Raw genomic sequence first — 14,198 nt, 5'->3', positions numbered from 1 at the left:
GGTGCCATCTCTTTCAGCTTCCACTACTCCTAATATGGCATGGGCTGGCTGGTAACCAAACCTTCAACACACGTGCCTTTGGCAGACAGTCAAGATCCAAACTATAGAACAGTCAAAAGAAAGAAAACCAAGGAAGGAGAAGGGAGAAGAGGAGAAGGGAAAGCAGGAGAACAGAGCGGAGGGGGAAATCCTGTCATCTGTAGCAAAATAGATGGCACTGGAAGACATTATGTAAAGTGAAATAAGCCAGGCACTAAAAGATAAATGCTTTGTATTCTTATTCATATAAGAAAGCTAAAAGAGTTGATATCAAAGAAGAGAATACAAGGGTGATAACCAAAGATTAGGAAGGTTAGTGGGGATAGAAAGAATTTGGATAACAGGTACTAAATATTGAAATAAGTTCTAGTGTTCTGTAAACAGGAACAGGGATATTAAGCAGAAAGCAGCATAATAGTGTAATAGTGTTCTGTAAACAGGAATGGAGATATTAAGCAGAAAGCAGTGAAAGGACCCAAATGGCTGAACTAAATCAACCAACTGATAATGAGAGGACATGATAAGAGAAAAGTCACACAAGAAGGTAGGGTAAGGACAGGGACAATAGAGCTATGAAGAAGTAAAGTAACTATATTAAGAGGGATGCTCCTCCCCTCCCTTCCCCTTTCGGTCCCTCTCTTCCCCTCTGCTCACTTCTCCTTTCCTTTTCTTTCCTTTTTAAATTGACTGTTATGCCTAACAGGTAAATTACTAGCATCCCAAAGGTTTTTAGACAAAAGTTGTGGGGATATGCAATTTCCTAATATAACAAATAAGAATCAGTACATTTTTGAATATGTAATCATAAAATACATATATCTTATAAGTTACCCCAATATCACATTTTTGCATTAATTGTGTACATACATTTTTAGAGACATTTCCATATGCTTGGCTCGTGCAATTGCTTCATCCCTCTCTTCAATGGCTAACTGCAGTCTAGACATAATAGCTTCATCACGTTCCCTCTTTGCAAAATACACTTCTTCAACTAGAGCTAGCAAAATAGATAACCCATAATCAATCAAAGAAAATAAAGGAGAAATGCATACATTAGTCAAAAATAAAAAATAACAGTTATTTTAAGGGACATTTATTCAATTGAATTAGTATCACTTAATTACTTCATAAAACATTATTAGTTTTAATAGCTACCGCTAAATTGAGATATCCCACCCACTTCAAAATTACAAAAGTAAAAAGTCTAAGAACAAAAGTGAGTTTTTGAAATAAAGGAAACTCATATATATAGCAGATAATGCATATACATTTCTACAACCACATGAGCAATCTGGCAAGGTTTATTAAAGTTAAATATGTCCTTATTCAGTAACCTAGCAAATCCATTATTTGTTTTGTAGCCTACAGAAATTCTTGCACATGTGCAAATGGAAAATATATAAAAATATCTACTGTAACATTGCTTATACTAACACAAATTTACAAACAACCCAAATGTCTATCAACATGAGCAAGAATAAATAAATTGCTATACATTCAGAATGGAATGCTGCCTAGCACTTAAAATGAACTAACTATGAACAGATGAACAAACCTCAAAAATGAAATGCTGGCAAAAAATAGCAAGTTGCAAAATAAAACAATTCTGTCTACTATTTATTCAAAGATACAACTCATGAATATCATAAAACAAGAATGACAATGATAAACACCAAATGTAGGATGGGCATGACCTCAGTGGGATCTCTTAAGGGGAGGAGAGGAAACAGATCAGAAAGAATCAAAGGAGCAGAGCTGCACCAGTACAGTGCTGCACATCTGTCGAGGGCAGGCGACATACTCATGATACAAATGGCTTCACTCAGATTTGTACACTACATGGGGAAATTTGAAGTCACAAGAAATAGTCATCTCTCAAGCATAATTTCAACTGTTAATATACTTGAGCCCTTACATAATTTTAAAACATCACTGCAATGTTAGATAAAGAGCTTAAATACCAGATCACTGAAACAAGTATTACTTGTAATGCCAAACCTCAAAATATACTTAGAAAAAAAGGTTCTTTTAGCTTATATAACATTAAGTTTATGTTCAAGGTTTGTTACAAGTTAATAATCAAGATAGTTATTACTTAAACTATAAGTTGTAGAAGAGACAAATCCTGATACATGTACTGTACAGTTTTCATGACTGTGTGTATATCTATAAAAATGTAATGTGCAGTGGCAGAGCAAAACTAATTCCAAGAAACTGAGTCTAAAGAAAGAAGAGTATATTTAGTTTTTTCCATTTACTCTTTACCATTTAGCAAACTTCTGTGTCAGTCATCCATCTAGTCTTAAGGGTTATGTATGTAATACTCTATTAAGTCCTTAACATCCTGAAACATACGTTGTTCATTACAGGGAGACAGATGGTAGAGAGAAAGACAGGCAGAAAATGCAAAAGGTAGGTAAGTAGGTCGATGGGTGGGCTCAGTAATGAAGGCTTTGAAAAAGAAGGCTGTATGAGAGAATGATTTTGCAGGTAAGAAATAGAGCAGGCTCTTTTGGAAGAGTATTCCTTTTTAAATGTGACATTTCAGAAAATTAAAATAAAGGAAGAGGTGATATGTGTATGTATGCTCACATACACATACACGTGTAGGCACATATGAAGGTTCTTTCTTTCTCAGTAGACAGATAATGAAAGTATACTAAGCCAGAGAATTAATATTGACAGATCTTGGATGTTTTTGAGAAAAAATAGCCATGCCCATGTGGCTGGAGTAAAGTGTTAGAGGGAGAGAGTTCTGGGAGCTAATCCTGGGCCTTATAAGCCATAGTAAAGATTTTAGACATCCTTTAAGCATAATGACAGGTATTATGAAGTTCTGAATGAGGAAATGAGAGGGTTATATGTTTGAAATGGAATATTCTGACTCCTAGGTGAGAAACAGTTGGGCAAGAGTGGAAACAAAGAGGCTATATCAGTCATCTAAGAATTTACTTCAATAACTCTCATAATGAGCTATTCCCTGGAACATTTAATTATCTAGAAATAAATACAGACACTAACCTCAAATTTGGATATCATATTCAAAGACTTTCAGAACAGGAACAATTCAATCAGATTTGTGTTTTAAAGAGACACATCAAAATGTTAGAATACTGATTGTATGTGAAAGATTGGTGGGGGGGAGTTGCAGGTTGGATTGTATATGCTTCTTAATGCATTACATCATCAGTCCAGATGAGAAGTAATAAAATTCTAAACCAATGCAATGACAACAAAAATGAAAAAGAGAAATGGGTTCCATTAATAAGAAAAGAGTAAGACAATAGAACCTAAGAGTTAAGCATTTACTAAAACACAAGAGGACAAAAAATACAGCTGAATTTACTAAGCCATTCCTCAATTTTTCAATAGTATAGTCTATAAAATTTGGAGATTAAAACAATTATTCCTCACTACTGACACACTGATTTTGAAGCAAAAAAAAAAAAAAAAAAAAAAGTCCTAGCATTCAAGGAAAACATTATTTAGAGCCCAGTTCTAGTTTTGTGTAAGATACAGTAAACACGCTAAACTTTCTCTCTGAAGGCAATTGTAAAATCTAGACAGAATACATGGCACAGCCATTCAACCTAAAAATATTAAAATTCAAACCACTACTGAAATGGCCATGAGACTGCCACTTTACTTTACTCTGGGGTCCCCAGCCTGAAGCCAATGTGGCCCCATCTGTCTTAGTCATTTTCTTGTTGCTGGGTTACAGTACATGGCCAGCCAGATCCAGGGTGGAATGGCATGGCAGAGGGGCATAGCAGAGGAATAGCAGTGCACTTTACCATTTCCAGGAAATAGAAAGAAAGTAAGGGTGGAGCCAAGGAGGCAGATAAACCTTGCCAGGTCAGGCCATAGTGACTCACCTCCTGTGACCAGATCCTACTTCCTAACGTGAAGCCAGCTGTAGTGCTGCCAAAGTCCAATCACCTTCCACAAGTGCCATCTCTGAGTGCATGAAGCTTTGGGGAACATCTAGCTATAAACCACAACAAGCTCCAACCACGGCAGAGAACACTGTGGTACATACAAAGATACAAGATTAATTTTCTATCTGGCTGGAGAAAACTCCAAAGAGCTTAGAAACACTGGGGGAAATCTGTTGCTTCTTTAACTGTATTTCCAAATGTTTAGCCCCAAAGGCAACCTCACAAGGAAAGCATTAGCAACAGAGAAGCTATTGGCAAGAAGAAAGCATAGTAGCTAAAACTGTAAGGGACAAGAACCTTACTTCTCTCTCCATTTGGTGAACCCCAGGGAAAATGGTAAACCTTTTTTTTCTCTTGGTTCCTTATACCATGAATTAATAACAAAAGTCAGAGGTTCATACACAGAGGATCATACCCAGAGGATCAAAAAGAACAACCACAAAAGTCCAGAAATCAAAGGAGAAATAGTACAGAGCAAGGATCTTAGGAAAGCAACACCAAGTCAGGCCACAGTGACCCACCTCTTGTGACCAGAAGCTATCTGTAAACCTAAACAGTACATGAATGAATCTGATTCTTATTAGCATTCCAAAGGCCTTGAGATGCAAGCTTAAGAAAAAAATTCCACCCAAATTCTAGACAGACCACTATGAGAGCACAGAAAAGGGATATCAGGACTGATACTGGAATTACTGCTCACCGAAGGTCAGAGGACTGAACCTAAAAGGGTAAACTGTGTGCTAAAACATCAATAGAATGTAAATAAGAACCAGAATCTCTTAAGATAATATGTAAAATGTCCAAGATAAAATAAAAATTATCTGAAATAAAAAACAAGCAACAAAAATAAAAATGAAAATGCTCCCCTCTCCAAATCTCAACTTGCATGAGAAAAGAGTTGCTAAATGGCAAAGGAGTCAAAATTACCCGAAAAAGAATTTAAGGCAGCTATTATAAAACTGCAATAAATGAGCAAATCACTTGTAAACATTCTAGAAGCAAAAGTTAAAATTAAACACAAAGAAACACATGTTATAAAAACCAAACAAATTTTAGAACTAAAAAAAATTACAATAAAAAACATATTGGATGACCTAAATAGCAGAATGGAAACAGAAAAAGCCAATGAACTTGAAGCAAATGAATAGAAATTATTTGATCTGAATCACTAAAGGAAAAAAGACTAAAAAACGAGCAGAGCCTCAGAACTGTATGACAACAAAGGTCATACACTCTCTGAAATAGAGGAGTGTAGTGGTTAAAAGAAAAAAGAATTGAAGAAATAAGGGCTCAAGAAATTCCCAAGTTGCAAAAGACATAAACCCACAGATAAAAGCACCTAATCCCAAGTAAGATTAATCCAAAAATTCACTCAGACACAAAATAATCCCACTGTTGAAAATTAAAGACAAAGGAGAAATCTTGAAAGCAGAAGGGGGGGCACTATTTATGACAACAATAATTCAAATAACTACTGATTCCCTATAGAATCCATGAAGGCCAGAGAGAAATGGAAAAACATTTTTAAGGAACATAAAGAACTGTTACACCAGAATTCTACATCTTGTAAAAACATTCCCCAGGAATGAAAAGAGAGAGAGAGAGAGACATATTGATTGATTCTTACTTGAAGGAAAAGTAGGAGAACCCATAGACACCAGATCTATCCAAAAAAGAACTCGTAAAGGTTCTTCAGAAAAAAGGGAAATAACAATGGAAGGAAACTCTGAACTGTAGAAATGAAGGAAAACAAAAGAAATCATAATCTGGTGAATACAGTAAACTAGTCCCAATTTCAATAAAATGGTTTGGAGCAAAAATTTAATACTGATGTGTTTTCAGTGTACACAAATGTAATATAAGAAAGGGGTCCCGTAATATGATAAAGTTTTCTACATATCAATTGAAATGGTAAAGTATTAATTCTAAATAAGTTGTAAAAAGTTACATATTTACAAATATGGAAGCCATGAATGATTATATTTTATAATCCATATAGCAGTCACATATATATGAATGATTATATTTTATAATCCATATAGCAGTCATATATATATGTACATTAGTCTATTTGATTATTGAAACTGGAATCTAAAACAGGTTCACATAATACAAAAGATGACAGAGGGGAAAAAAAAAAACCTGAGGAACTAAAAAATAGGGAACAAAATAGAAAAACAAATAAAATGATACCCCTGAACTCACACATAGATAAGCACAAAAATTGAAGATAAAGATAATCAGACTGGATTTTAAAAAGATGATCAATTATATATATCAAGAAATTCACTTTTTAGGTCGGGAATTCAACACTGGAAAAAAAGTCACTTCAAATATAATGATACAAGTACATTAAAAATCAAAAGATGAGAAAACATAAAAAATAAAGCTGACATGGCTAAATTATTATCAAAGTACATGTTAGAGCAAAGAAAATCAATAGATGGATATAGTGATGGATAGATGGATGGAGGGATAGAGTGATATTAATGATATAAAGATATAAAAATTCTAAATATGAATGTACATACATGAAGGAAAAACTGACAAATGAGTAAAAGAAGTCACTAATTATATTGGCAGACTTCAATATGCACTCTAATAGATGAAGTAAACAGAAAATAAGAAATAAGATACAAGAAACGAACACTGTTATCAATCAAGAACTAAATGACATATTTATAAAAGACTGCTCAACAACAGTAAAACACACATTCTTTTCAAGTGCACACGAAAGAGCAAAATACACCAAAACTTTAGTCATTAATTAAGCCTAAAAATTTATAAGAATTGAAATCATACGAAGGATGTTTTCTGGCCATATTGGAATTAAAATAAAAATCAAAAATAACAATAAGAAAGGAATGTAAACAGTATGTACTGTAAACATGTATTAATAAAATAAAAACTAAAAAAAAATAAAAGCAACAAATTTCCAAGCACTTGGAATTAAATAACATATTTCTAACTAAAACATGAATCAAAGAAGTCCCAAGAAAAATTAGAAAATATTTTGAACTGACAATAAAAGTGAAAATGCATCAAAATATGAGAAAGATAATGCAGTTCCTAGAGAAAAAGTTCTACCATTAAATGCACGTATAGATCTCAAATCATCATCTAAGCTCACATCTGAAAAAATTAGGAAAAAATTAAAAAACCCCAATCAAGCAGAAAGGAGAAAATAATAAAGAAAATAATAAAGAAGCCAATATAACTGAAACTTTTTAATAAAGATCCTTGGACATCAAAAATTAGTCATTTGAAATCAGTGAATTTAGTAAATTTCTAGTTGGACTGATCAGGACAAAGCCAGAATGCATAAATGTATATACATCAGTACATACATGAATGAGGTGACATTACTTAAGATACTAAGAGGAAAATACAAGATTATGTATGTAATACCCCAAATTCACCAATTTATATCTGATAAAGTCACTGGCAAATATCAATTAGCAAAGCTCACTAAAACTGTTGGATTTTTTTTTTCAAATACTCTTCTGTATCTAAGATCATATGGTTTTCCTCTTTTTGGTTTGTAAAATTGGTAATTTTGATTTTTTTTTTTTCCTTAGTGGCACTAGGGATTGAACCCAGGGCCTTTGCACTCACTCCAGCCCTTTTAAAAAAATTCTTTTTTCTTTTCTAACACAGGGTCTAAATAAATTGCTAAGCTGCCTAGTCTGGGCTTAAATTTGGGATCCCTCTGCCTCATCTTCCAGTTGATTGATTTTTTTAAATGGTAAACTGATTTTGCTTTCCATAAAATGAATCGCAGACCTAAATGTAAAACGTAAAGTTATAAATCTTTTGAAAGGAAACAGGAAAAAACCTCTGTGGCATTAGAATTAAACCAAAGATTTCTTAACTATAATAACAAAGAATGACCCGTTTTTAAAAAAGAATAGATTGGACTCCAATCTAATTCAACTAAAGATTTCTGCTATTCTAAACAAAGTGATAAGAAAATAAAGCCATAAGCTGGAAAAATGATCGGACAGCATATATCTGATAAAAAATGTGCATCCAGAACAGAAGTTTTAAAACTCAAAACTCGGTAAAAAAACAGCACAATTAAAAATGGACAGAAGACTTAAAGCAGATATACAGATGGAAAGTAATCACATGAACAAGTGTTCAACATTTTCGATTATAGAAATTCGAATTAAAACAATGAGATAACCACAACATACTTATTTTAATGGCTAAAATTAAACACTGTACATATCAAGCATTGACAAGAATGTGTAAGAACTAAAATCTCATACACTGCTGGTAAGAATGTAAGATAATAAAATCAGTGTGTCCATTTCTTTAAAAAATTTAAACATATTCCCACCATAAAATTCAGCTATTCACATAAAGGTGGTTTACCAAGAGATATAAAAGCACATGTCCATACAAAAATGAACACAAATATTCATAGCATATTCATTTATAATCAGCACAATCTATAACCAAATTTTTATTAGCAGATAAGTGGATAAACTATATGACAAATTTTGTTTGGAATAACTAGATAAAAACAGGCATAAAATCAAATGCTTCTAATCATAAAGATAAGCTTAATTAGGAAATTGTTATGAACATAACTTTTAGAAAAATCAATACTTCTCAGCATGATTTTCATAGTTTTTGTCACAACCCCAAGATATCATCATTTTGCTATGTGGCTGTCTATGGTTATACTATTCTTTGACCATATATCAATTAATCATTGCTATTTTGAAAGAAATTTCTGTCCAGAATGTAGTACACAAAAATGAATTTTTCCTTCTAATTCTACAGTCTTTTTTGAGGAAGGACATACATTTTGTATAGTATAGAAAGCAGCACAGTATATAGAAGATTATGGGTTTTGGCTGATATCTCAAGGTACTGTAGTTCAGCAACCTTATTTCTGTAAGTTTATTAAATTATTTTAGCCACAGTTCAGGTATATAAAATAGGTGTAATACAACTGTGGGTAGTTTTAGGGAAAATTAAATTAGACAATGTACAAAAGCTTTTGACCAAATAAATAAAGTGGATCCTAAATAAATGTCAGTTCCATTCTAACATTACTGTTAACATTCTCAACCTACAAATTAAAAATTTTTAGATGCATTACTGTGACTTAATTCGCAGACATATGAATAATGTGATTTTGATTCATTAGGAACATTTGTATTAAAAATTCAGTTCTAAATTCCTATTATTTTAATCTTCTTTATTGACAGGCAACAATTGTAAACAGACTGAAAGAATAATTATTCAGAACTCATTATATATTGTATAGGCATATCACAATTACATAAGAATTAATACAAAATATGATTTAAAATGTTTTTAAATGTTTACATTATAAAAATCTTTTAAGTTATAAGCCAAATAGCATGCAAAATAACGAGATAATTACAAATTAATATGTATATATCACCTGAAATATTCTAGCATATTATAGTAAAAATGCTAATTATTACATTTTAAATGCCAACAGGCTTTCTACTGTTTCTAGAAAGCATGACTAAGATGTTTAAAAGTGACAGATCAAGTTCTATTTATCTTTATATACAGTAGCATTTAACAAAAGGAATAGGGCTAGAAATATATAGGGCTTTAGTAATAAATCTAGTTATTCCTGTCCCTAAAAGTAAAAAAAAGAAATGCTTTATATGAAGGACTTATTCAGTCCTGTGTAAACAAAAAAAATTGTTTTTCTTGGTACTGGGGATTGAACTCGGGTCCTTGAGCTTGCGAGGCAGGCAGCGGAGCCACTGAGCTAAATCCCCGGCCAAAAATTGTTTTTCATTATAATGCTGTTTAAAATCCAGAGGTATATATGAATTTCAAGGAAATTATCATTTAATTATTTTAATGTTAAATTAGAAAACATACAAATGACACATTTAAAATCTGGTTATATGATCTATAAATAAAAAATTTAAAATTAATGTATTATTGAATAATTTTTAACATCTACTACATGTGAAATTTGATTATGAAAAAACTTGTTCTTTCTAGAATTCAGTATTTTTAAACCATCGATATGCAACTCTCAAACATTTTTTGTAAAGAAAATTTAATTGTAAACACTGAGCTTTTCCAAGGTAGATGACTATTACAAAGTTCACTAGAAAATCAATATAGCATTTTAGTTGGAATTTGCTCATTAAACACCCACAGCTCTAATGCAAATTATGATGGAATGAATAAAGCAAATACGCATGCTTCTTTCTTTTTATTAAATGTAAAATCTACTGTTAATTGCATCTCGTATGTCATACAAACTTTTCTCCTTAACTATTAAATAGAAGCTTTAACAAAAGTCATTAGAGATTCTCTTTCTTTGACTTGAATAAATTTCAATATTTGTTCAGTAAAGGTTCACAGCAGTTAAATTACATTAACAAATATTATTAGCTACTATGTAAGCCAACCAAGTAAAATACTTATATTGTAGGTAAAACAAATCATTGGGTGTTTACAATAATATTTGGATATCTCCATTTTTAAACATGGTTATCAAATATCCTGTAATTCTTAGTCAAATGAGAAAGATTCAGAGAAGATCACCCCTACCCCCCTACCACCAAATACTCAAATTTGTTTAGTAAGCTAATTGTTTTCTAATATGGACAAGAGTAAATATGAAGAAGCTGAACCATACTAAGTATGAGTTTATTGAGTCAAAGCAGAGTACATATTTTCTTAGAACCCAAGTCTATTGACAAACCCATATTCTACACTTTGCAAACTACTTTTAAAATACAGTCCAAGTGAGACAGTATATTGGAAAACATTCTAGTTTAAACAGTGAACCATGAGTCTCTAAATAACATAATTTGAAGGATAGACATTTCTCAGGGAAAAGAATCCATTTAACAACATCCTCATGGTAGTTATGCAAATATAAAATTAAGGAGAGGGAAAAGTTGGATTTTAGCATATTAAATAATCACAGTATAATTTATTTTCCAAATTTCTAAGCAACATACATAATACAGACAATAGTTTAGTAAAAGAATAACCTTTACTAAATATTAAAGAATTTCTGTTTCTTTGAGTATCTACTACTACAGCTTCACATGAGATATAAGCATTTTGGAGGGATTTATGATGATGTTAAATGTGTTCCTAGCAAATGTGATAATGAAATTATATATTATATATAAATTATATATAAATACATATTCAAAAGCCACAAACATTACACTATGTCTTTTAATATCTTTAAAATTATGTCTTTCTTTGCATAAATTGGATACTGGGAATTTTAAAATAGAGGCTAATGCCCCACACCAGCAGAAAATTAACTTTTACTTGAAGTTGTCTGACATTTGTTTTGTCATGACAATGCTCACTTATTATTCCAGAACTTCTTTTATAGAACAGATTGTTCTTCTAAAACTGGATTTGATTTTTCAACATTTTATACAATTATTTTGTAATTTTTTTAAATTAAAAAGCAATGTAGTCTCATAAAAATTTGGAAGCCACAAGTATTTCATAGTTTTAAGTTTGTGTATAATAAAAATAAATAGGATGTGTTCATAAATCCTATAATATTCTTTTAAAAATATGAAAAAGTGCATGAAATTTTATCATTTGGATAGGCCATATTTTATACCACTAAGATATTCTTAATATTACATTTTATACTGTCCTCAACTATTCACTGTATAAACAACACTGTAATGAACATTTCTGTGAACAAAACTCCATGTACACACATATCTAATTGGAAAAATTTTAAAACTACATAAGACTACATTAAAAGTCTACATTAATATCTACATTAATATCTACTGTCAAACTTTTCTTTGTAAAGTTCTTATAAATTCACATGCAGAAGTATAGAAACTCTTAAAGATTAATTAGGAAATTATATGAACTTTTGTAAGTTTAAGTAGCAAAACTATAAAACATGAACTTATAAAATAATATCCTCAATTACACATATTTATATTTGCTTACTACAGATAACTCAAAGATAATATAAAATCACATTCTAAAGTATGTTCATTATTAACAAATATTTAAAATATTGATATTAGATTTAACATATTGTTACTATTCCTGAAGTATTAAAATCAGTATCAATAATCTTATGCTTTTAAAATATAATTTTAACATATATTTTACTTATTTACTATACAAGCTGTACTACATTTTAATAGATACCAGTATGAAAATTATGTGAAATGTAAATGCTACCTAACCCTTTTCCAATATGATTTCCTCTTTGGAATCATTAATCAAACATGTGAAAATGTCTTATTGCATCCTAAAGTTTTATTATTTTATGTGTAAAATATACTAATTACATATATTCTCAAATACTTGCTATAATGCTAAATTCCAGTATGCCTAATCATATAAAATATTTCCAATTGTAGGTTACTGTTGCACAACAGATTCTCTATCCACTCAATTTGTGTTTTTCCAGAAAAAAGAATAAATCTTTATTGGAAGAGAGGATACAAAATTAGCCATACTCTGTTCTCATATTATCTGGCTTGACACTTGTCAAAACTCATCCTGATTCACGGAATTCTGTAGCCAAAGTCAGAATCAACATCCTATCACTATTTTATCCACTACATAGAGCTTGGTCTCTTTTTATCTGAAATTACTAGTCATACTCTAGAAACCTTTTTTTCTTACAAATTAAAAAATAAATGTGCATATATATTTAATACTCCATTATAATTTAATGCTATTAAGGCATTCAAATATTAGAGGAAAGGCAATCACATTTTATTCATGGTCACTGTTATATACACAGAAAAATGAGATTGTAATGAGTTTTATTTCATAAAAGTAAGGACCCTATTTTCTATGCTTTTTATATATAGGATTAATTAACTTTTGTTCTTTTAAATCATTAGATAGTTGACATAATCTGAGCTATGATATAAAGTAACAATTTTTGAACAAAGAAATAATGTAAACATTTGCTATTACATCACAGTTTTTATTCTTCCATTTTAATTAGTTGGGCTGTCTTGATATATCTGCTATAATGATAGGTTACACATCTATAATTTTAACATAATTTACATTTTAACCTCAAAAGACAAATTTAAATTGTTAATTTCAGGGATCCTCTGGACAATCCTCTCTTCTCTATCAAAAATAAATTAACATTCCCTCTAATAAGGAAGGATTGATAATATTTTTTGTTATTTACATAGTACCAGTCTATATTTGGGTGCATAGAAAGAAATCTATGTTTAAAGAGAAAAAGGCAGTTTATATGCTTGCACTGTCAGTTTGAGTAAGCTAAGCAAATTATTTTACCTTTGAATTACATGCTAAAACATAGTATAATAGGTAGATAGATAGATAAATAGACAGACAGACAGACTATTTATAAACACAAGACTTAGCAACTAAGGAGTTCTTTTGGCTAAAACCCAATATTGGCTTTATTTCAGTTTAATTGGAAGAGGATCTCAAATTCATCTTCTCCATGAGATATCAGGAACCTGGATTTCTCTTTGTACCAAAGGTTAATAAGAAATGTGTCTGCAAAAGTCAAACAGCATTAAATACCAAAAACTGATTATTATTCTACAGGAGTTGTTCTGTCATTCATAATCTCTCCATGCTCCAACCTTCCACAGCTAATCTTTAATGGATGACATGCAAGAAAGAAAAATAACTAACATATAAAGCAGAGGCTTTAATGTGAGCTTTTAAGAAATAGAAAAATAAGGACCTTAAAGAAATATAAATATTTTAAGTATCACAAAAATAATATAAGAAAAACTACTTTTATGTAAAATTTAAATGTCACCTGTATATTGCAAATGCAACAGAATAATAAAAATTAAAGAGGCAGTAAACATTAGACAACGCCTACTAAGACTTTTCAGGAAAAAGAAAAGGTTTAATTGAACAAGCTATTTTTAAAAGTTATAACCACAGTACTGCAAACAAAGCAAATAAATAGATGCAAGTCAGACCATACAATATTCTCTTATTGTCAAATTCAACTGAATTCAAATACATTTTGAAATGTTTATAATTTAATCATTTTTAGGTGAGAAGAAATATTTACCTCAATGAAAATATTTAGCATTTCTGCTGTATTTCTTTAAAATATCCCCTAGTTTTTAAAGACCATACATGCTAACAACTGTCAAACTGTGTTATCTATGCATCTAATTTAATGAGTCAAAACACGCTGAAAAGTCTTAAACAGCTACAATGAAATAAATTTTTCCCAATGTA

At 30.8% G+C, this 14,198-nt stretch overlaps 1 protein-coding gene across 4 annotated transcripts in view; it reads right to left on the bottom strand.

Annotated features, from left to right (window-relative positions):
* Positions 1-14,198, bottom strand: part of LOC147822295 (mirror-image polydactyly gene 1 protein-like) — a 38,188-nt gene that overhangs the window by 14,892 nt on the left and 9,098 nt on the right. For all 4 annotated transcript variants that reach the window (XR_015445830.1, XM_087197295.1, XM_087197293.1 and 1 more), the window contains one exon: positions 907-1,036. Coding sequence is in view for 3 of the 4 variants with exons in the window: in XM_087197295.1 (XP_087053421.1) it covers positions 907-1,036 (130 nt within the window). In the remaining variant the exon portion in view is untranslated. The remainder of the gene's footprint in view (positions 1-906; positions 1,037-14,198) is intronic.

This window comes from Heterocephalus glaber, unplaced genomic scaffold (genome assembly GCF_053883595.1).
Source record: "Heterocephalus glaber isolate CG9 unplaced genomic scaffold, H.glaber_assembly_v1.0 deba00001665, whole genome shotgun sequence".
NCBI classification, from domain to species: Eukaryota; Metazoa; Chordata; class Mammalia; order Rodentia; family Bathyergidae; genus Heterocephalus; species Heterocephalus glaber.
This window is presented reverse-complemented; position numbering and strand designations above follow the sequence as displayed.